This window comes from Orycteropus afer, unplaced genomic scaffold, assembly GCF_000298275.1.
Source record: "Orycteropus afer afer isolate SDZICR_OR568_19922 unplaced genomic scaffold, OryAfe1.0 scaffold00021, whole genome shotgun sequence".
NCBI lineage: Eukaryota > Metazoa > Chordata > Mammalia > Tubulidentata > Orycteropodidae > Orycteropus > Orycteropus afer.
The window spans coordinates 1,924,186-1,948,893 of record NW_006921608.1 but is presented as its reverse complement, the minus strand read 5'-3'; the positions used below and the strand labels follow the sequence as shown (position 1 = coordinate 1,948,893).

General features: G+C 36.0%; 1 protein-coding gene across 1 annotated transcript in view; it reads left to right on the top strand.

Moving 5' to 3' along the window:
- Positions 1 to 24,708, top strand: part of PKHD1L1 (PKHD1 like 1) — a 199,004-nt gene that overhangs the window by 41,321 nt on the left and 132,975 nt on the right. Inside the window, exons 20-28 of the mRNA XM_042783626.1 lie at positions 1,839 to 2,002; positions 3,861 to 4,033; positions 5,815 to 5,962; positions 7,209 to 7,363; positions 9,717 to 9,839; positions 18,188 to 18,293; positions 21,747 to 21,857; positions 22,747 to 22,911; positions 23,889 to 24,010. Coding sequence (XP_042639560.1) covers positions 1,839 to 2,002; positions 3,861 to 4,033; positions 5,815 to 5,962; positions 7,209 to 7,363; positions 9,717 to 9,839; positions 18,188 to 18,293; positions 21,747 to 21,857; positions 22,747 to 22,911; positions 23,889 to 24,010 — 1,267 coding nt within the window. The remainder of the gene's footprint in view (positions 1 to 1,838; positions 2,003 to 3,860; positions 4,034 to 5,814; positions 5,963 to 7,208; positions 7,364 to 9,716; positions 9,840 to 18,187; positions 18,294 to 21,746; positions 21,858 to 22,746; positions 22,912 to 23,888; positions 24,011 to 24,708) is intronic.

The window sequence follows — 24,708 nt, the reverse complement described above, 5'->3', positions numbered from 1 at the left end:
GCCCAACCTTCCTTCCGAGGAGTGGCTGGTGGGTTTGAACCGCCAGCCTTCTGGTTAGCAGTCAAGTGCCTTAGGCACTATGCTACCAGAGCTCCGATGGAGCAGCTAGTGGGTTCAAACTGCTGACGTTTTTGTTAGCAGCCGAGGACTTAATTTCTGTGCCACCAGGGCTCCTTTTAAAGTCCTATTTATTGAGGTATAATTTTTATACAGTAAAATTTATGTTTTAAATGCAGTTTAACAAATAAACAATCATGTGACCATCACCCTAATCAAGATATGTACCATTTCCTCTACACAATTTTAGATTGTTTATATAAAGTTTGTATCTTAAAAGGACCTGTGGTATGATTTTCAAATCTCGAAATAATTGCTAATATTTTTTTCCTGTCATAGCTAAATTAAACCCACCAGCTGCTCTGCAGAAGGAAGTTGGGGCAATCTACTTCCATAAAGATTTACTGCCTTGGAAACCCAATGGGGTCACTATGAGTCAGAATTGACTCGATGGCAGTGAGTTTGGTTTTTTGGGTATACAGTTTGTATTGTACTTTGTTGTTGTTGTGTGCCATCAAATTGATTCTGACTCCACAACTGCCTCATCTTTCTCCTGTGAAGCAGCTGTTAGGTTTGAACCGCCAACCTTTGGGTTAGCAGTGAAATGTCTGAAGTGCTGCACCACCAGAGCTCCCACATTTATATACATGTTTTAAGTTTGCCTTATCTTATGATGTATGGAGGGCACTATTCTATTCTCATGATAAGGATGGGAGTCTGATAAAACTACCAAGTATGGAGCAAGTGTGAGATAGAATCAGTGCCTTTCCCTTACTCCCCAGACAGAGGGAGCAGAAATGACCCAAAGGTGGAAATAGAACCAAATGCTAACTATAAACAAAGCAAAAGCAAGAAATAAAAACAAGCAAGATAATAAGGGAGATTAGATGATTGGATTGGAAGAAAGAACAGTCTTAGTGGAGGAATTAGTTTCTGGATGAAGATTGGGTTAGGCAAGCTGTTTCCCACTTCTGAAATTGCAAACTTTCCGGTTTCTCCACCATGCAACACTCTTCTCAAAATCCAGGAGTCAGCTGTCACTCCGTATCTTTAAACTTGTTTATGCTCCATAATTCATTGTCATATGTTGGACTGGAGGGATAGCCTTGTTTATTAAAGGTTTTTTAAATAAACCTTTATATTAAAGTATTTATCCCTTTGTTGCAAATTCCCATAGCTGAATTGTTGGATTATAAGATTCCAGTGCAGTTAATAGTAAATGGAAACTCTGAATCTAAATGACAGATTTAAGAGGTACAGTGCAATCATCTGTATCTGTAAATAACTTTACTTAGCACCTTTTTTTGTCATTTAGAATAGTCGACAGTGCTACTCCAGTGAGCTCTTTTGGAAGTAATATCAAGGTTTTGCTTCTTAGTATAGGACTGAATTTACTGTTCTATTCCTGACATTTTGCACTAGAATAGTTAACTCCAGTTTTGTGTCTCTTTTTTTAATGTGCTCTACACCAAGGTTAGTGCTCCTTGGTTCTTTTATGTGCTGCTACAGAACGTTATTTTACATTTTTGTGGCTACTGCCAAGACTACAAGAAAACTTATGTTTGTGGGCAATAGGAGACCTCTTTGTAGGCAACGGGAAACCTTTTGCTACCAGAGTCAGTTTCTGCCCACTCTACCTTGTTATGGCTGCTTTTCTGTGCTAATAAAACGTGCTTGTTGGTCTCCTTGAGAAAATTTTCTTTTACTCTTTAAGCTTTTAACAGTGTATTTGTTTGTATTAAACTTATCTATACACCTGATTTTAATCAATCGTATTTCAGCTGGACCTACACTTGCATAGACCTTCTGGACCTCGTACAAACCAAATATGCTGGGACTAATTTTTCTCTTCAAAGGATTACTTTACAGAAAGCCTCTCCATCACAGTCGTTCTATGTGGACATAGTTTACATTGGACAGGCATCTACAATCTCAACATTGCATGGTATTTTGTCTTATTTAGTATCTACTTAAGCTTTTTAACTCTATCTTGTAGTAAAATTTAACATGGAAATTACTTTGAAATGCTGTAGTATAGACAGAAATATGAATCTAGATATTAATGAGTCAGTCTTTTGTTTCAATAAAATATTATGATTTAATTTTTTTAAAAAAATAAATCGTGCAAGGTGACTATTCTAAAGACAAATGCATCCTTAATGCAAACTTTCTCATTATGGCAAGAATTAGCTTTACAGTCCTGTATTCTGTTTAAGGAGAGATAAATAAACTGTCACCACTATTTCCATTTTGGCTTATCTTTGAGAAATCAACTACCATGATAGTGATCTATTTCTAAACGGTAGCTTCAAAAAATTTTTTTTATTGTAATTTGGGTAAATCTAAAAGGTAACTATTGACACAGACATCTGTTTAGTAAAATTGAACTGAAGCTTTCTTTAGAACTCATAGTGATAACTAATAATATTATTTATAATGTTATAAATAAAAACTTAATTGTCAGCATTGTTTTCCTACTCATGATAATAGACTTATACATGTATAAGATATGATTATAAAATAATATATGCTAACATCTACAATCTTCTTAAAAATCAACCTAACTCTAAATTAAAAAAAAAAAAATGTCAAATCAATTCTGGCTCATAGCAACCCTATAGACAGAGTAGAACTGACCCATAGGGTTCCCAAGGCTATGTGTCTTTACAGGAACAGAACGCTACATCTTTCTCCTGCTGAGTGGCGGGGGAGTAGAAACCACTGACCTTTCACTTAGCAACTGAGCACTTCACCACTGTGCAAGCAGTGCTCCTCCCTACTCCAAGTAGTCACCTTGAAAAGTGAGCACTCCCATCTTTCAGAGGACTTTTGGAATCCTTTCCTTTGGATTATCATCTAGAGTAAGGTTATGAGTCAACTGGTTGTTGTTGTTGTTGTTATGTGCTGTCGAGTCGGCCCCAACTCATAGCGACCCCTCCTTGGGTTTCCGAGGCAGTATCACTACGGAAGTAGGATTGCCCAACCTTCCTTCCGAGGAGTGGCTGGTGGGTTTGAACCGCCAGCTGTCTGGTGAGCAGTCAAGTGCCTTAGTCACTATGCTACCAGAGCTCCTGAGTCAACTGGTAAGAAAAACTAAATATTACTAGTTGCTGGTCACATCTGTTGCATCTGCCATCACCAGACTTGTATTATGATTGATAGGCACATTAGTAAAACACCAGGAGTCTGATAGAGTGAATAACACAGATTGTGAAACATAACTCATTCAGCAACTACCATGTCTCAGGCACTGTATCAGGTACTAAAAAAAGAGCACTAAACAAGGCAGTCCTGGCCCTGCCTTCATGGAGCACACAATCTAATGAGCATGATATTCAGGGACTAGGAAAGAACAAGGAGCTCTGGTAGCGTAGTGCCTAAGGCATTTGACTGCTAACCAGAAGCCCGGCAATTCAAACCCACCAGCCACTCCTCGGAAGGAAGGTTGGGCAATCTACTTCCATAGTGATACTGCCTCGGCAACCCAAGGAGGGGTCGCTATCATTCGAGTCCAACTCGAAGGCACATAACAACAACAGGAAAGAGCAAAGGTAACTAACTGGCCCACAGGAGGCTTGATAGAACCAGGGCTTGGTGGGTTTTAAATACTTCGTTTGAGTTGATGGTGCTCTTATGTTGAAAGACTTTAAAGATTTATATTCTAGAAGTGAAAGTTTAAGATTTCCAAACTGCTTTCCTACAGCGTATTTTATGATATATCGATAGCAGCTGATGTTTTTCTTTTTCGCAGCAGAAGTTAGGCAATTTATCTGCCATTTGCTTTGCTTATTCATGTTCTTTAGAAACGCCAAAGAGAAGACTACCAGCTTTAGCAAGTAAAGGAATATTTTTAAAACACTTTCAGGTGAATCAGACCAAAATAAATGGATCAACTCTGACCAACCAATATACTGTCATAATGACTACACATAACTGCAGCTGTAATATCCCCATGATGGCTGCCAGCTTTGGGAAGGTAAGGCTCAAAATAACGGAGCAACTTAGGGAGCATTGATTTCGATGTGGCAAACTTTAAAATTTTAAAAAACGGCTGACATGCGGGTCAAAATAGGACAGGATAATTATTCTGAGAATAAGTGAAAATTTAGAGGCTTTTTCAACTTGAAGAAATTCAAGAAATATAGAAGAGAACAGGAGGAAAAATCCTTAAGAAACATAGTCAGTCATATTTAATCAGTGTTTTCTCGCATAACTCAAAAGAAACAATGTGTACTCTTTCAGCAAATATCCTTGAACAGAAATTATTGAAGAAAAGTTCAGATTCTGCATTGTTTTTAAATTATTCCTCTTAAAAATACCATTTACTTTTACTTATACCAAATATGCTATAAAGAAGAAAAGAGGTGGTTTGCCATAATTCCAAAAGTATCTGAACAGTTTTTATATTGTGTGAGTTATTTTGAGATCAATAATTCATTAAATATTACAAATATCATGAGTATCTTAAGTTTAATTTCCTGTAAAAATATAAACATGTTAACATAATTTCCTGCAACAAATAAAAAACAAGGCTTAAGATTAAAAATTAAGTAATAATCAGTATAGTTATATAAGGGTCCCACAGAGAGAATCTTTTGCTAACTCAGTGACTTCTATCAGCACTGATTAGTTTTGCCTGTTTAAACTTCTTATCAGTGGAATTATACAGTGTGTACTCTTTTGTGTCTCACTTCTTTTAAGCTCAGGGCGTTAATTATATTCACCATGCTGTTCAGGTCTCACCACGATGCATTTCTGATATTTTCCACCATCCTTAACAGAGATTCATATTGTTGCATATAGCTGTAGTTCATTCTTTTTCATTGATGTACAGAAATCCATGGTATAAATATACAATTTATGTTGGATTTTTATATTGTTTTCAGTTTGGAGCTATTATGAATAAAACTTATATGAACATTTTTTGTCACTTATGGTGGCGTAGTGCCTAAGGCATTTGACTGCTGACCAAAAGGCTGGCGGTTCAAACACACCAACCACTCCTCAGAAGAAATTGGGCAATCTACTTCCGTAGTGATATTGCCTCGGAAACCCAAGGAGGGGTCGCTATGAGTCAGGTCTGACTCAACGGCACATAACAATAATAAAAACACAACATGTTTTTATCATTTTCATGGGATATAGGGCTTAGGATTTTTTTTAATTCTACAAGATTAATGATAGCTGTGAGGTACCAGAAGGAAGAGAATATAATCTTCACCATAGAATTGACAGCCGGTGAATTTCTACAGCACTCTCTATTTCCATCGTTTGGTTTGGCATTCACTCAACGTTAAACAAGTATTTCCCAAATCTGTGCCACTCTACTGAACATATCCTTTCTTCAGTCTTCAAGTCCCCATGTATTTTTTTCTCCAAGAAGATTTTTAGTTTGTTGATAGCTGAGAACATATCTCATTCTTTGCTTCCCCACAGTGAGTATCACTGTACCTTGAACAAATGTCTGTTCTATGAATATTTATTCCTTGAGCAAGGGAGGTTACATTGTGAATTAATGAGGTTTGCTGTGTTTTGGGCTGATTGCTGCACAGATGACTGAGTTGACTTTGGCCTCATTATTACAGCCATGGAGGTATGGTCTGTGTTGATTTATGTGACTCTCCTTAATTTTCTGAAGAATCCTCAATACTTTAGGCTCATTTATGTCATGTCACAGGTTTGTACCATGGTGAAATTGAAATTATATTAGCCAGTTTCAAGTTTACTCACTTTATCAATATTTATTTTGGAAATTAGATCATTACAAACGAGACAGAGAATGAGTCTGTTTACAGAGGAAATAATTGGCCAGGGGACTCTCAGATTCGTATTCAAAGAATTCAAGCAGCGTCTGCACCTCTTAGTGGCAGCTTTGACATTCAAGCCTATGGACATATTCTCAAAGGTATATGAAAATTATTCAGAATATTTGTGTGTGGAAATATACGTATATATAAACTATACAATATTAACTGCTATTACACTTGAAGAATTAGTACTTATCGTTCTTTTAAAAAAATTTATTCTGACAAAATAAATATAAGACAACATTTGCCACTTCAGTCATTTCATGTGGACACCGCAAGTGGCGTTAATTACATTTACCATGTTGTGCAACCAACATCACAACCCATTTCCAAATTTTTTCATCATCCTTAACAGAAACTCAGTGCCCCTTAAACAGTAAGTCCCCTGTTTCCTCTCCCTTCCACTGCTGGTAACGACTAATAATTTTGGTCTCTCTGTATTTGCCTATTCTAGATATTTCATATAAATGGGATTATAATATTTGTCCTCTTATGTCTGACTTACTTCTTTTAGCATAATGTTTTCAAAGTTCATCCAGTTTGTAGAGTGTATCAGAAACTCATTTCTCTTTAAGACTGAATAATATTCCATTGTGTGTACACACACATTTTGTTTATAAATTCTTCTGTTGATGGATGTTTGGATTGTTTTCAGCTTTTGCTATTTGAATAATGCTGCAATTACAACTATGGTACAAGTATCTGTTTGTGTCTCTGCTTTCAAGTCTTTTAGGTCTGTACCTAGGTGTAGAACTTCTGGGTTACTTACTGTTATTTCTACATTTAAATGTCTAATCAGGCAGGTATATGAATATTAGTATGCATCATATTATGGTCAGATATAAAAATTTACACATCCCAATTTTTTGCTTCTATATAACCATGGCTTATAGGTTATATATAAAGTGAATTGTTATTATAAATAAAGGTATTTGAACCAATGCAATATTTTGGGTACATTAATCATCTAATCTTCCTTCTAAGAAATATATAAATTTTTGGTATAAGTAACAGATGCAAATTTCATGTTTACTATATTGGAGGAGGATATTTGGTTGACAAGTGATTATACATACTATATATTTCATGTATCTTATGGGAGCTCTGGTAGTATAGCACCTAAGGCACTTAACTGCTAACCAGAAGGCTGGCGGTTCAAACCTACCAGCCACTCCTCGGAAGGAAGATGGGGCAATCCACTTCCATAGTGATAGTGCCTCGGAAACCCAAGGAGGGGTCGCTGTGAGTCGGGTCCGACTCGAGGGCGCATAACAACAACACAACAACAAAAGGTGGAATTGGTTTGTGAAAGTTTGACTCCTCCACTTTCCTCTGTGATTGCAGGCCTCCCTGCCACTGTGTCAGCTGCAGATTTACAGTTCGCTCTCCAGAGTCTGGGAGAAGCGGGACAAGTGTCAGTTACTCGAGAGGGAACCTGTGCTGGATACTCATGGAACATCAAGTGGAGAAGTGTGGGTGGAAAGCAGAATATTCTACAGGTGCACTTACTTGGTCTACTTGGTTTCCTTCAACGTCCTATTTGCTTATTTGGACCTGTCTCATTACAAAGAGAATTTGAGACCATATATACATATATGTATAATGCAAACTACAGATAAAAAATAGAAGAGGAAATCGAGAAGATTGTTCTAAACTAAGTTGACCAGGTGTTCTCTTTCAGGGAGAATAGGTGTTGGTACTTTATTCTCTATTCCATACGGGTAAAGTTCAGGAATATGAGTGTTAGGGGATCCTTAATGAGAGAAGGGTCAATAAAGCAGTTTCAGAACTAAATCTGGATGTATTTAAAGGAGGAGACCAAGCAAACTCAGCCTCACTCTCTATAATTATATCAGAAGAGCTGTATTTGGGAATTATGAATAATTTTTAAGTTCCCAAGGAGTCATGCCTTATACTCTCATTGAATTACCTTACTTTTGCTTTGTTAGAATGTGGAAAGGAGTGGGGGAAGAGAATTAGGGCCCACAGTGTTTGATGCAGGGGAATTTAGAAAAGACTGAGGAAATAGTCTCTCTTATGAACTATTGGGGGATCTCTGATAGCATAGTGCCTAAGGCACTTGACTGCTAACCAGAAGGCTGGCGGTTCAAACCCACTAGCCACTCCTCGGAAGGAAGATGGGGCAATCTACTTCCATAGTATACTGCCTCGGAAACCCAAGGAGGGGTCGCTGTGAGTCGGGGCCGACTCCACGGCACACAACAACAACAACATGGACTGTTAGTAGGAGCTCTGGTAGTGTAGTGCCTAAGGCACTTGACTGCTAACCAGAAGGCTGGCAGTTCAAACCCACCAGCCACTCCTCGGAAGGAAGATGGGGCAATCTACTTCCATAGTATACTGCCTCGGAAACCCAAGGAGGGGTCGCTATGAGTTGGATCTGACTCGACGCACATAATAACAACAGCAACATGAACTACTGGTGAGAAAGTCAATTAGTACAATTTTCCTGAGGGATAATTTAGTAGTTTCTGTATATAGATACCCTATGACTCAGCAATCTCAGTTATATAATTCTATCCTACTAAAATAATAGAAATGTGAAATTATATAGTCACTGCACTATTATTTGTAATAATAAAAACCTGTGAACTTAAGTCCTCATTAGTATGGAAATGGTTGTGTGACACAACTTTAGGACTAATACTGTGCAACCATTATAGACCCATCTATACTCATGCTCATGACATAAAAAATGTAAATACAACCACTGTCGTGGAGTCAGATCCAACTCATAGTGACCCCTTCTTTGGGTTCCGAGGCAGCATCACTACGGAAGTAGATTGCCCAACCTTCCTTCTGAGGAGTGGCTGGCAGGTTAGAACCTCCAGCCTTCTGGTTTGCAGTCAAATGCCTTAGACACTAAGGGGGAAAAAAAAGCAAAACTTTACTTATGAAATCATTTTTGAAACAAACAAACAAAAAAGCAAGGAGGAGGGAGAGAAAGAAACAAAAACTGGTATGTAAATAGAGAAAGCAAGTCTGTATGGATATGCAAAATAGTCAAAAATCATGGGATTCTTTTATGAAAACGCATGGCCTGGAACCTGAATTGGAAATTTCTGGAACTGAGACAGCTTTAGTGACTCTTCTCCTTCTTGGCATCTCTACCGCTGTCTAGGCATCTCCTTTTCTCTCTCTTCTGACCAGGATCCTCTTACTCATCATTTCTATTCCCTCATCACTGGCTCAAGCAGGCCCCAGCATGAGATTCCCATTTCTTTGCTAGCCCTTGACTACATCAGAAGGCTACCATATCAGCAGAGGAATCTGAAATGACTAAATGGTACATGTTGATCTGATTTTTTTTTTAACCATTGGAAGGAAATATAATTTCAAGAGTGGTAGGATAGTCAACTAGGGTGGTCTCAGGTGAAAAAATGCCAAATGGAAAAAATTGAATCTCAGGTAGAAAGCTAGCTCAATTCTTCATTATTATTTTTATTTAACAATTATTTATCAAGGTGGTCATATTTAGAGAAAGCATAGAATTTTTTTAAGAAAATAAAATTTAGTAAATTCATTTTCTTTAAACACAATTTATTAATTAATTCTTAAAATTAAAGTCAGCATTACCACTTAACTCAAAGTCATAATTAACACAATGCATGATATCATAATGGTATCTCTATCACTAGTATTTTTTCCTTGGATAGATTTTGCTCATTTTAAAAGATTCTTTTTTCAATAAATGTGACAGTGGTTTTGAATGTTTTTGCTTATATCCTTTAGCTTATGTTCACTCTCAAGCATGTTTAAATTTAATAGTAAAAACTACTATGGTTATATTTGTCATAATCTTTCTGATAAAGTAATTTTGTGTAAAAATAGGTTAATGATTCCAACATTGCTGGAGAAAAGGCTAATATGACAGTTGCAAGGATAAAGGAAGGTGGCTTATTCAGACAACGCATTCTTGGAGACCTACTTCGTACACCCAGCCAACAGCCACAGGTATTTCTGAATCTATTTTTTCATGACATTTAACTGAATTTTAAATGTATAATTAGTTTGTAATACATTAAAGACCTAGTGAAATTGGAGGTGTGACATCTTTATTTGTGTTAATAGTTGATCAACTCAATAATACTATTTTATGAATTTGGGGATCCTTATGACAAAAGAATGGATTTTAAAATTCTCCTGCCTATTAGAATTTGAAAATATATTCTTTTGCTTAATGTTAGCAGTAGCTCTATGAAGTGATTATTAAGGTTACTATTTTGATGATGAGGGAATTAAAGTACAGAGAGTTTAAGTGACTTGCCCTAAAACAATCTTTACTTTTCCTCTTGGTACTAATCACTACCAGACATAATACACACTTACTTCTGTTATAGAGTAAAATTCTGACTCTGTTAAGGATTAAAATAGAGAGATTTCGTGAAGGCAAGACATAGTTCAAACTGGTACAAGCGGAGTCTGCAAAGTGAGCCATGCTTTCCAAGGAGTTACAGGCATCTAGGCAATATTTATATTGTTAAACTAGGAAGTAACAGCATAGTGTTCTAATTGGCATACTAATGATTTGTAAAAATCAAAGGCAAATTAACACAAGTGGGGGCTTTACAGTGATGGGTTTAGAGAATCTTTGTTGATTAGTTATTACTTAGTGATACAGGTACTCTGTTGGTTTGTTACTGCTTGCTGATATGTTGGCTTTATTGATTAGCTATTACTTGGTGACCACAGGGGATTCACAGGGTGGAAACCAAAAACTAGATTTTCTCCTGGCTGAGAAAGGAGGCATCTATGCCATTGTTAGTATCTCCTGCTGTTCTTGGGTGAACACCTGTAAAAACGCTAAGTGATAGCTAAAGAAGCTGAATAATGTCATAGGACATTAGTTTCTGCTAACATAGCTTTCTTGTACAATGTAGTTCGTGGGAATGGCTTGTATTGCTTGATTACAAGAAAAACTTTTCTTAGATGTTAGATTAACTGTTTAAAGTTTAACTTCTTAGAGTAAATCATGCCTTTTCAAAATGGGGTTTAAATTGAGGCACAGAGTCAGACATCCTTTAGTCAAGGCAAATGCTCCAGAGATTTAAATTTTAGGGTTCCCCATATCATTCCTTGCTTTTGATCAAGAACGTCTGTGAAGATTCTGTGATAACTATTGGAGATTATATATCCTCTTCACCTTGCATTAGCTGAGGGTCTCATCATCACAGCATGAGGCCAGCTAATTTTATGGTCTTATTACTGCTGTTAGGTGATGTCAAGTGGAGTCGGACTCATAGTAAAATGTTGCTCAGTCCTCTGACATCCTCACGACCACCATGATGTTTAAGCACATTGTTGCAGCCACTGCAACAATGATCATTCTGGCCTTAGACATTCAGGGAGGAGTAACACTTCTTCAGCAAAGACAAGATGTTACAGCTTTGCTTTTGTTGGGGTTTTATACTGGGAAAAATCAGAGAAACAACTTGACATAACTATAAAAGTCCCTTTAGGGCATGAAGTCTACTCTATTTGAAAATATAGGACTTTTTTAATATACACAATTCTTTTCATAATCGTGTTACAGGTGAAAGCATTTGATATATAACTTAGGCAATATTTAATTATACTTACAATAATAAAATTAAAAAGAAGAATCATTAATCTAGTGAGTTGTATAGATTTAATCTATGATTCAGTGCCATTTGGCAATCAGCTAAAGATATCAAAGAGAGAACAGTCATGGGAAGTATTTAGTGTAACCAGGTAGCTGCCTGCCAGATCTTTGTGAGGTCTTGTTTAGCTTCTTTAGAGGTATTCATTCAAGAAAGTGGGAGATACTAACAATCACATAGATTCCTCCTTGTTGAGCAAGGAGAAAATCTATTTTATTGTCTAAAACCAGTCGGGCTGAAGTTTCTAAAGAGTTCTGTTGGTATGTCATCCTCTCACTGACACTGTCAGCAAATGGGCCCTGGTAGCTGACAGGTTACAAATGAATTTTTGTAATTGCAGTACACCAGATGTGGGGCCCAAAGCGCAAAGACAAGACCAACTCCATCCAGGCCGGTATTGGCAGGGCTTGATCATTTGTAATACAGTTGACAGTCAATCTGGAATAATATCGGGTGTTATCAACACAGGCGACATTTGAAGTATTAAGGTTTTACCAAAATCATACACATATGTCTCTTTTAAGAGATCTTTCAAATTTTAGGATCGCATTGGGTATATATCTATAATTAAAAACTGGGGTACCAGAGGGGTCAGAATGATTTTGCATGGACTGCAGAGAGGAGTGACATATCCAGCAGTTTGTCAATTTACTAGTATTAGCTGCTGATTGTGCTAACTTAATAAGGCCATTCTCTCTCTAAGTGCTAATGGGTATTAGAGAAAGTGGTAAAAAGAAAGAAATAAAAGCTTTACAGTGGAAGGAAATAAAGTAAATATCACAAAAAATAAGTGCTATAACAAAATAGGTTCTCTGAATTATTTGCATGGAGGAGTAAAATACCATTAGAGAATAAAGCTTAAACAAAACAAAGCAGTTTCAAATGCAAAGCAATAGTAAGTAAAGTGCAGTTATCTTAAGAATTGCATAGGACTAAATGAATATAAAGTGTAATACAACTATCAACATAAGAATGGCAATAATAATAAAATCAAAGACTAACACATTTATATAAGTAATTTGCATGAGTTATTCTTACCAACTGATGATTCTAAATTAATAAAATAATGCAATTTCAAAGGCAATGAGTATAAAACAACCTGTTCCAATCAGAGTACAATAACTCCAAGAGTATGTATGTGTTTTTTTTCCATGTTTTTGGATCAGCCATCTACTCCTGGCATCATCTACCTTGGACCCTGGGCATGTTTATGGGTTACCTCAAGGTGCCCAGTAGGAGCTCTAGTGGTGCAGTGGTTAAGGCATTTGGCTGCTAATTGAAAAGTTGGTGGTTTGAACCCACCAGCCTCTCTGCAAAAGAAAGATGAGGCAGTCTGCCTCTGTAAAGATGTATGGCCTTGGAAATACTATGAGGGTCACTATGAGTTGGAATAGAATCAGTGGCAGCGAGACTGGCGTTAAGGTGTCCAGCAGGCTTGCAAGGCCAAGTTGGTCCCTTGGCTTTCTTTAACTGAGATAAAGTCACCTGGAAGGAATTCAAGTAAAGCTTGTGATTCAGGCTACAGATGGAACAAATAATAATCTTGAGATATAATGCTAATAATCAAGATATATCAGGAATACTAAAATTACCAAGTTTCCAGTCTGCTTCTGTAAAGACTGACAGCCTTGGAAATCCTATCAAGCAGTTCTGCTCTGTACTAAAGGGTCGCTGTGAGTTAGAATTTGACTTGATGACAGTGGGTTTGGTTTTGGTTTTAAACATTTGAATAGTAATATAAAAGACTCATTGGGTAAACAGTATGAATTTCCCTAATTAAATCATTGGCCTTGATGATGCTAGATTCAAAAGAAGTAAAATTGCAACCAAGTTAGCAATTGAAATAATAAAATCATAACATAACTTTATGTGTTAGTGTTAGGTAAGTATTACCGATATATACATTTTAACTTAGGAAACTTGGTACCTCTTCTGATTTAACAATATGTTTCATGTAATTTATAACATATTAAATAAATCTTTTTAGTACTTTTCCTTGCATAAAACAGAAAGAAACCTTTTATGGCCTTCTTTTAAAATTTCAGAATTGTCAGGAGTTTATTATAGATCAATGAAGAGCAATACTTGAGTTATTTAACCAAAGGTTTTAAAGGTAAAAATCTTAGTTTCTTCCAAAGCCAAATGTCTTGGTTTCTTAGCTAAAGACATAAAGGTTAACATAAATTTAGAGACATAGAACTTTGCTTCCTAGGCAGATTACATAGAATAAACAGTAAACTAAGGAATTAAGACCATCAAAATTAAGCAGACTTTATTGGGGTTTAACATATTTAATAGCTTTTTAGATTCAGGGGTTTATTTTGTTGAACTCTTGCCTTCAAGGCAGATTGAACTAAGAACAAAATTAACTCTTTAACCTGGTAATCAAAGAAAATTTTGTTTTCTTAACAGCGATAAATTTAATTCTTTGTTTCACATGTTATTTGACATTAAAGTCTTTAAAAATTCTTATAAATTAACCTATCATAATTTTAGCCATATTAAATAAATTCCTTTTTAATAAACCTGTCAAGTTTCCTGTCTTTGTTACATATTTTTTACAGTATAACCGTTTTTTTAGGTTTTTTTTTTATCTATAACCATTTTTCAATTTTTTAAATTGTGATTTGGGTGAAAGTTTACAGAGCAAATTGGTTTTCCATCTACCAATCCACACACATTCTATTTTGTGACATTTACTGCAATTCCCACACTATAACAGCATTCTTCTCACTTCCTTCCTATGCCCACCCCTTCCTCTTCCCTTTATTCTCCCACCCCCTCCCACCTTCCTAGCTCTATCCCTAATCTTATAGGCTTTACTGCTATAGTGAGTGCATACCCTCCTATTACTGTTCACCTTAAAGGCCTGTCTATTGTTTGGTTGCCAGTTGAGTCACAGAGGTTAAGTTCACTTCCTAGCTTGAAAGGTGTGTGAGTGGCGTACTCTTGGGGATTCTGCCAGCCTTCATCAGACCAATAAGTCTGATCTTTTTTTTTTTTTTTTAATTGTGATTTGGGTGAAAGTTTACAGAGAATATTCATTTTCCATATAGCAGTTCATACACATTTTGTTTTATAACATTGACTACAATCCCCACAATGTAACAGCTCTCTTCCCATCCCTCCCAGTAGTTATGTCTTCCCTGTGTCCTTTTTTCCTATACATTTCTGCCCCCTGAGCTGACTACCTGTGCAAATTAGCCTGGTTTTTGTTTATGATTTTGAGTTTTGTTCCACATTTTCCTCCACTCTTTCTGGGACTTCTTCTGATCCCTTTCAGAGTGGTCAGCAGTGGTAGCTGGGCACCATCTAGTTCTTCTGGTCTCAGGGTCATGGAGGCTGGGGTTCATGTGCTCCATTAGTTTTTGGGCTCATTGCTTCCAGTGTCTTTGATTTTCTTCACTCTTCTTTACTTCCAGTGGGGAGAGAACAATAATTGCACCTTAGATGGCCACTCACAAGTTTTTAAGACCCAGTTACTACACAACAAAGCAGGATGTAGAACATTGCCTTGGTGGACTATGTTATGCCAATTGACCTTGGTATCCCCTGAGACTATGGTCCTGAGCCTTCATACCCAGTGCATCATTCCCTCTAGGTGTTAGGTTATGACTAAGACATTTTCATAACTTTATCCCCAGTATGCTCTACTCCATTGATCGATATATCTGCAGCATATATAAATATATACATAGAGGTAGCCTCTGTAAAACATATGTATTTAGGGGTGTAGTCTCATTTACCTTCCCACCCTTGTTCAGACTGAGTGTCTATTTATGCATCCACTAATAAATTATTGTTACTATGATTATTGCATGATTGTGTGTGTAAAAGTTTTCACCTTTGTTGCTTTTAACTCTTGTGCTCCTCCCTATGTTTTCCCCTGCCTTGACCATTTTGTGCTGACTTCCCCCTTATTGGATATTGGCTTTCCCTTCATCCAAGTTAGTACGTATCTACCCTCTAGGGTAATTGTCCCTCCCTTACATCCCATTCCTGGCAATCTTCAAAGAACAATCCTTTCTGTGTATAAACCTTTTCTTAACTTTTTATAGTAGTGGTCTCATATAATATTTGTCATTTGTGATTAACTAATTTTACTCAACATAATGTCCTCTATGTTTATCCATGTTATGAGGTGTTTCACAGATCAGTCATTATTCTTTAATACTGAGTAGTGTTCCATTGTGTATATGTACCATACTTTGTTTATCCATTCATCCTTTAAAAGGCATCTTTTTGATATTGTGACCAATACAGTGATGAGCAACATGTGTTTGCATATATCTATTTGTGTCATGACTCTTATTTCTCTAGGAGATATACCTAGTAGTGGGATTAGTGGATTATATAGTATTTCTGTTTCCAACTTCTTAAGGAAACACTGTACAACTTTCCACAGTGGTTGTACTATTTTACAATCTCACCAGCAGTGTATGAGTTTTCCAGCCTTTCCACACCCTTGCCAGCATTTTTTTTTTTTTTCCTTTTTAACTTTGTAATTAATGCTGGGGTGATATCTCATTGTTGTTTTGATTTGTATCTCTCTAATGGTTAATGATTGCAAGCATTCCTTTATATTTGTTGGCTGCCTGAATGCCTTCTTTGGTGAAGTGTCGGTTCATGTCCTCTGCCCATTTTTTAATTGGATTGCTTGTCTTTTTGTTGTTGTTGTTGAGGTGTTGAAATTTTCTGTAAATTTTGGAAATTAGACCTCTATCCAATATATTGTTGCCAATTTTTTTTCACAGTCTGTAGTTTCTCTTTTAAGTCTTTTAACAGTCTTTTAATGCACATAAATGTTTAATTTTTAGAAGGTCCCAGTCATCTAGTTTGCCTTCTGCTGTTTGTATATTTTTAGTTCTATGTGATAGTATATTTATGCCATGTATTTGGGCCCCTAAGTTTGCCCTTATTTTGTCTTTGATGCTCTTTATGGTTTGAATTTTTACCTTTAGGCCTTTGATCTTCTAGAGTTAATTTTTGTATATGGTGTGAGATGTGGATCCTGTTTCATTTTTCTGTAAGTGGATATCCAGTTTTGCCAGCATCATTTGTTAAAGAGACTATCTCTTCCCCCATTTAATGGCTTTAGGCCCTTTGTCAATGATCAGCTATGCATAGGTGGATGGTTTTACTCCTGGGTTCTCAATTCTGTTCCATTGGTCCATGTGTCTGTCATTGACCAATACCAGGCTGTTTTGACTACTGCGGCTATATAGTGAAATTTGAGATCAGGGAGTGTGAGGCCACCTATTCTGTTCTTCTTTCATAGTGTTTTGCTTAATAAACTATTTATCATTTTCAGTGTACTTTTCAAATAGACTTTTCAAATTTATATCAAATTTTCTCAATCTGGCTACCAGTAAACCCAGATGTAAGAAGCAGTTTTTCTTGGAAGAGAAAAGAACTGAAATATTGGCTGATCCTTTGGGAAAAAAATAAACAAAAATGAAACAAATTTTAAAAAAAGACAAAACAACAACAAAAAAAACAGCCTTGGCCTTCAACTTGATATAAAAATGGATGCTTAAGCATAGTGAGCTTTCAGAACAAAATGAAACAGAAAAGTCATACAACAGCCTTGTTCTGTAAGGCCAGCTTAAAAACAAAGCTTATATAATACCAAATAACATAAACATATGGGCAAACCAGTTTCTTAAAATGTATACAGCAATTATTTCATAAGATTGACCTAATTTAATAGAAAAAAAAGTTCTACCACTTTTGTTTAATTAGTTTTAATTTGCTCAAAAACAGACAAAGAAACTAATTAAAATATGCATACTTGGAAGAATTATTAAACTTCATGCGCTAGCAAAAAATAAATAAATAAATAAATAAATAAATAATAAACTAACCAGAAAACAAGAGTAGAAAGTTCTATAGATCCTCAAAGTGGCCACTAAATTGTCCCTAGTCAGGTAAAACCATGTTGCAAGATCAAAGTATAAGACAGGTGGGAGCTGTCACCTCCCTCTACAAATTGGAACCTGTCAAAACATTCCTAGAGTTAACTGAAAAATGAAACTACAAAACAGAAAACACAAACAAATGCCAGCCATAAATCTCAAGAAAACACTCAATGCAAAGAAGTGGACTTTGCTGCAAGAGATAGATCACTCATCTGGGGTTCCCAGAGATCTGTGGAAGCAGAGAGCATCAAAGGGCCCATGCTAGACCAGTGCTTGATTCCTCAGACCTCTGGAGTCTGCCACCCATGGTGCACCTTCGAATCTCACGTGTCTGACACCAAAAGTGTTGTACAGTAAAATTCTGATTTTGTTAAGAATTAAAATAGATTTATTGAACTTTTCTTGCAGTCAATAAATCTATTATAATCCTTAACAGAGTCAGAATTTTACTCTATGACACTTGTTTGTTTATTTATAATGTAATGCACCTCTGTATTCCACCTCACTGGACTATAAATTGAGTGACAGCAGGGATGACATCATCTGACTTCTTGTGTCCCCACCATTTACAACTGTACCTGAAAGAAATGGGCACATTTGGTGAATGAATGAACGAGGAAGGGTCAAATCAGAAAAAATAGAATATACTAGCTTTTATAAAGCAATCAAATGTCACCATTTTGTTCTAAATGCTACACATATTCTACGTAACCATGCTACCTCTTTACCCCTATTCATTAGCTCTGTGTTTCTTTATTTTAAGGTTGAAGTCTACGTCAATGGAATTCCAGCTAAATGTTCAGGTGCCTGTGGATTTACATGGGATCCCATGACTACTCCCCGAGTCTTGGCCATAAACCCTTTTCAAGGTAACCTCTTGCTTTTCAACTTGGAGTATGGAGTGGAAGAGAACTTGCAAAATCTCTGATCATGATATTTTATGTACTATTACCACAACTATGACAAACTGACCAATCTACAAAGTGAAAAATAGTAGATTAGATTGGAAGCTATGGAAAGAACACTATTTATTTTTGAAAACAATAAATAGTCTTAAAGGCTAGCAGGAAAAATTTCCTGGTAATTTTATATCAATGAAAAATAATATACATCAAAATTTTGAAGTTAATGCATAAATTTCATAAAACTTTTTTAACAATAGTACACCTATCTCTCACTTACTAACTATATCATTGTCTAATATTTTGTATTTACAATAGTAAAAAATCCAATATCTGACTATTTTGCACATTAATGCCATACATCTGAGGGTAATGAATGCTGAAGTGTGAGGCAAGAGTAATGCTAACTGTGATGCTTAAGGTTATGTAACCACTTGGCTGGGCCATGGTTCTCAATGGTTTGGCAGTTATGTAATGATATCATTTGGTAGTTATATAATGATATAATTTGGCAGTTATGTGATGATGTAGTAATCCTCCATTTTGTGATCTGATGTGGTTATTCTCCATTTCACACAATACTGATTTTCACATAACAACCTAGTCTTTGGAACCTAAATATGTTGATAAGTGAGGAGTAGGTATACTAACTTTTGGATAATTCCTGTTACATGAGGCCAAACCTTGAAGGATTTTTTGTACTTTTAGTTATAGTTTTGGTATTATCCTTATTTATGCATATATTTGGAATATATAGTTATATTTTATAGTGAATTTAATTTTTACATGCACTACTTGAAAAGAATTATTTCTTATTCTAAAACATTAACAAACTGGATAGCCTTTTCCTACATTTTGATAAATATAAAAGTAATGAAGAGATGAGTAAAAAGAATATTATAAAACCACACATATTTCTTTCACTGAAAATTAATAGTTGTTAACATTTTGCCATATTTACTTTTGATGGAAAATTTAAGAAAAATATTATAGAAACTTCTAAATTCACCTTTAAGTACCATCTGCATTCTAGTCCTGTAGAAACCTCCCCAGAGGTAATCACAACCATTAATTTCTTTGTATTCTTCCTTGCCATTTTAAAAATCTTTTGTATAGAGCACACCACTATATGATAATTTTTCCAGTTATTTTTCAAGTTTGCAAATGAGACATTACAATGTAAATATCCTTCTATATCTTATTTTTGTCATTCAGCATTCATTTTGGGATATAGCTATGTGGGTTTATGTACATTTAATTCATCCTTTTAAACTATTTCATGAATATGTTGCTGTTGTTGTTATGTGCCGTCAAGTCAGACCTGACTCATAGCGACCCCTCCTTGGGTTTCCAAGGTGGCATCACTGTGGATGTAGATTGCCCAACCTTCCTTCTGAGGAGTGGCTGGTGGGTTTGAACTGCCAGCCTTCTGGTTAGCAGTCAAGTGCCTTAGGCACTATGCCACCAGAGCTCCTTTCATGAATATACTGATCTTCATTTATTTGTTTCTGTGTTGACAGACATTTAGATTGCTTCCAATATTTTGACTTTACAAATAGGACCTTATTGGGCTTTGTTGTACATCTCTCCAATTGTATACATACTAGAATTCTTTAGGGTATATAGCTAGTTGTTGAATTTCTGTAGAATAATATACATATTCAGTTTACTAGAATGCATCTAAAGTTACTTACAATAGCATGTATGAGAGCACCACATTCCCGACGTCCTTGCCAGTATCAGCTATTATCAATATCCTATTTAGCGTAGTGGCTAAGGCACTTGACTGCTAACCAGCAGGCTGGCGGTTCAAACCCACTAGCCACTCCTCTGAAGGAAGGTTGGGCAATCCTACTTCCGTAGTGATACTGCCTCGGAAACCCAAGGAGGGGTCGCTATGAGTCAGGGCTGACTCGACGGCACATAACAACAACAACAACAACAACATTTTTGGCCAATATAAGGGGTGAATAAAGTTATCTCATCACTGTTTTAATTCCCTTTCTTTTATTAGCAATGCATGTTAGCATCTTCTCAAATGTTATTGGCCTTTCAGATTATTTCTTCATCAGAAAATTGCTTGTAAACATCTTTATCCATTTTTTATTGGATAGTCTTTTTCTATTGACTTATAATTCTTTATTACATATTCTGTTTAACAACTCTTTGTATATATCTTCTCTCAGTATATCACTTGTGTCTTGTGCATGGAGACAATTAAAATAATGGTTTGTTCTAATTTATCTTTTTTTTATGATTAACCATGGCTTTTTGTATCTTGTTTCAGAAATCTATCTCACCCCAAAGTCATTAAGATTTTTTACTATATTCTAAAATTTTAGATTTCTTTTTTAATTCTTAACTATTTAAATCCATGTAGAATCAGTTTTGGGTATGGCATCATGTAAGTAGGGTGGTCATATAATTTATCTATCAAACCTGGACACATTTAAGAGTGAATGGAAGGAAATTCAGTGTTAGATAGTAGGACAACAGTCATGTACTGGAAATATCTCAGGCACTTTAGAATGTATATTACCCAGGATTGTTGTTGTTGTTATGTGCCCTGGAGTCTGACCCAACTCATAGCAACCCCTCCTTGGGTTTCCAAGGCAATATCACTATGGAAGTAAATTGCCCAATAGAGGAATCTTATTTCTTTTCAAATGGAAAGTGTCCCCAGAATCATTGTACAGCTTATCTTTTCCTCATGGGTTGGTGATGGCAAGTCTATCATGTACCAAGCTCCCATATACTTACTCACTGCTGTGGAGTCATTTCCGACTCATAGCAACCCCTCCTTGGGTTTCAGAGGCAGTATCTCTACAGAAATAGATTACCCAATCTTCCTTTCCGAGGAATGGCTGGTGGGTTTGAACCGCCAGCCTTCTGATTAGCCATCAAGTGTCTTAGGCATGACCCCACCAGAGCTCCCAAGCTCCCAAATAGAGGTCTCTATTTGGCATAGTGCCTAAGGCACCTGACTGCTAACCAGAAGGTTGGTGGTTCAAACCCACCCGCCACTCCTCACAAGAAAGATGGGGCAATCTCCTTCTGTAATGACACTGCCTCTGAAACCCAAGGAGGGGTCTCTATGAGTCGGAAAGGCGCATAACAACAACAACAACGACAACATTTAATTTCTTTGTGCTTTCAATCAGATAATTATTTCCACTGATATCTGATGACAGTCAGATACTAAATATGAAGCAATGTAGAGTAACTAAATGGAAAAAAATAGCATAGCCAAATGAGTGTGTCTTTGGCCCTACCCCCAGCTTGCTTATAGATGTATTGTTTATATCTTTTAGAAGATATTATATATATCTTGTATCTTCTCTAAGAAATATTTGATTTCCTAACAACGGATTCTATTATTTTTGTCATTTTACTATTGTTGTTGAAATCTATCATTTTCAGGGTCCTATGAAGAAAACACAATTCTAACCATATCAGGCTCTGGATTTTTCCCTAGTTCAGCTGTATCAGTCTCAGTTGGACCAGTAGGTTGCTCTCTTCTTTCTGTGGATGGTAAGTCTTCTTAAAAATTATTATATTCTTCTTCTCTAAGAGAAAGGAGACTAAAAAAGAATGGCATTACAATTCTGATTATTGTAAGGAGTACTCTGTGAAGTTATGAAATTGGTAAACTGATCTGGATAAATGACTTAATTTTTCAATTTTGGTTACAACCACAGACTAGTTCTTTCACTGTTGAATCACTATCCCATAGCAGTGGAATTTTATTAATTTTTCTTGCCTCATAAACGTAATTGCAGGAGTGCTTTCTCGGATGTCACTTTTGAACATATGAATATATGAATTACTGCTCTGCTCTTCTATGATCCCCTCTGCCCATGCTTTGACAATACCACATTTAGATGTAAATGATATTGTTGTTATGTGCCATTGAGTCAGACCCAACTCATAGCGACCCCTCCTTGGGTTTCCAAGGTGATATCACTACGGAAGTAGATTACCCAACCTTTCTTCCAAGGAATGGCTGGTGGGTTTGAACTGCCAGCCCTCTGCTTAGCAGTCAAGTGCCTTAGGCACTATGCTACCAGAACTCCTATAAATGATATACTGGACAAAAATCTAAGAATTATTACTATAAATGACTTTACAATTTAGGAGTATGAGTACTATCACAGTAGCCTTTGACCAGGACACAGTAGCAACCAGAAGGAAATTGTTTATTTTCCTTCATTATTGGTTTGACCTGTTTTCTCAGAGGATCTGAGTCATACCATCAGTAGTTTATACAGGCATTTTTCCTCAATTAATATATGATTGTTCTTAGATATGTTTCTTGAGTATAAAAATGAAGCCCAATGTCAGTATTTTCAAATATAAATTTTCAGTAATTTTGTCTGACAAAAATATTTGCTTTATTGTTTTTTTCTTTTTTTATCACAAGAAAACCAGATCAGATGCCAGATTCTGCACGGGAGCGCTGGGCATTTCCCAGTTGCCGTGTCCGTCGCTGATGTTGGCCTAGCACAGAATGTGGGGGGTGAGGTATTGCACTTCACCTATCAGAGTCAGATCTTACATGTCTGGCCTGCTTCTGGAAGCCTAGCAGGTAAGAGTTAACATGCTAAACAAAGAAAATTACACGAGCTTCCAGTTGTGCTGTGTGTAGAAGAGGTGAGAGGAGGAGAAGCTAAATCTCCCTCCTACAGAACAAAGGAGAGTACCCTTTTAGAAGGCACAGTGATTAAATGGCTGAGTAACTGTTTTGTTTCTTATGAAGTGCAAGTCAGGGTCACTGCTTATATTTACATCTTAGGTTATTGAATTAATATCATCAATTATTACATGTTTCTATAACAAGCTCATCAATTATGTCAAGATAAGATTTATTAGTTATTCTTCTGCTTACCAGCTGCTCCATTTGTAACCATGGTCTCAGTGGAACAACTTGACCCAGAAAAAGTTCTGGGAACAAATCAGAGAAAGGAAGGTTGACGTAGAGGACAAAAGAAAATAACACATTTTTTCCTGTTCTGCTTCATTTCCTCTGTGTGTGTGTGTGTGTGTGTGTGTGTGTGTGTGGACCATGCTTGGTTTTAGATTTTATGCTTTGGATTTGAGCCAGTTTTGTAATTTGTGTGTTTATTTATTTATTTATTTATTTATTTTATTTTCCTTATTGAGAGGTTTAAAATCTGAGTTTTGTGAGAGTCTTAATTCATCAACATTTCCCACCCATGGACAGTTGAGCAAACAGAAACAGCTTAATTTCTCTGTAGGATGAAGAAGTTACCATGAAAAACAGTAGCAGGGTAGTAATACCTTAAAGCAATGGTAATTACAGTATTGTTATTTCATAAAATCACTTTGTCCAGCACCTTTATGGTTCCAGGCTTCAGTGTTTAGGCCTGGTGTGTGGCGGTGATTGGACAATAGCTAACTCCTGTGAGTTTCATTCTTGATCTATTAGCCAATCCATCTCTTGGATAACTGGATAGTTCTTGAATAATAAGTTAGGTTCTTACCAACAAATTTCTTTTGTTATAGTTGATCTGTTTTTTTGTTTTGTTTTATTTTTTTGTGAAGGTGGTACTGTGCTGACTCTATCTGGATTTGGATTTAATGAAAATTCAAAGGTATTAGTTGGAAATGAAACCTGCAATGTGGTTGAAGGGAATTTGAATACTTTAACTTGCAGAACACCAAAAGTAAGCATCAAATTTCAACCTTTTTTTTTTTTTTTTATAAGTCTGATATCTTATTTGAATTAGGAAAGACTTCAGTAGAGGGTGGTACAAGTGGTATATTTATGTAGAAATTACAGAATTTCATTCATGCTATTCTGTAAGTGTTTCTTCAGCGTCTTCTGCCTGTTAAGATCCAAAGACAAAACATCATCTCCACATTGTAGAGAGTTACAATGGTGAAGGAGAGTGGTTGCTGTTAAGTGCCATCAAGTCCTTATGAATAGCAGTGAAGGAGAATAGACAGGGAAACCAATACTATACAATGTGATTCCATTTGAAATAACAGAAATAGATATAAAGCAAAAATAAAACATGGTGGAAAGAGTTTGTTGAGAACAATTTCACAGAAAAGTTGATGCTCTATCAGAGCCTGAATAGTGAATGATGAGAGTTTTCCAGTTAAATCAAAGGATGAAAAAAAGTACAGTGCTAATAAGTAATCTAGTTAACAAAGTCAGGGAAGTAAGTCTAGAAATCATTAGCTTTAAAAAAGAATCTTTAAAAACGTGTAAAAGTTTGTTTCTTGGAAAAAAAATGTGAAGTTTTCTTTGAAATATTCCATCTTAGAACCAATCATAATTTTTTATTTAAAAAAAGAGTACTTACATATAAACCAAGACTGTCACTTGCTTATTATGTGTAAAGTGATGACAAATTCC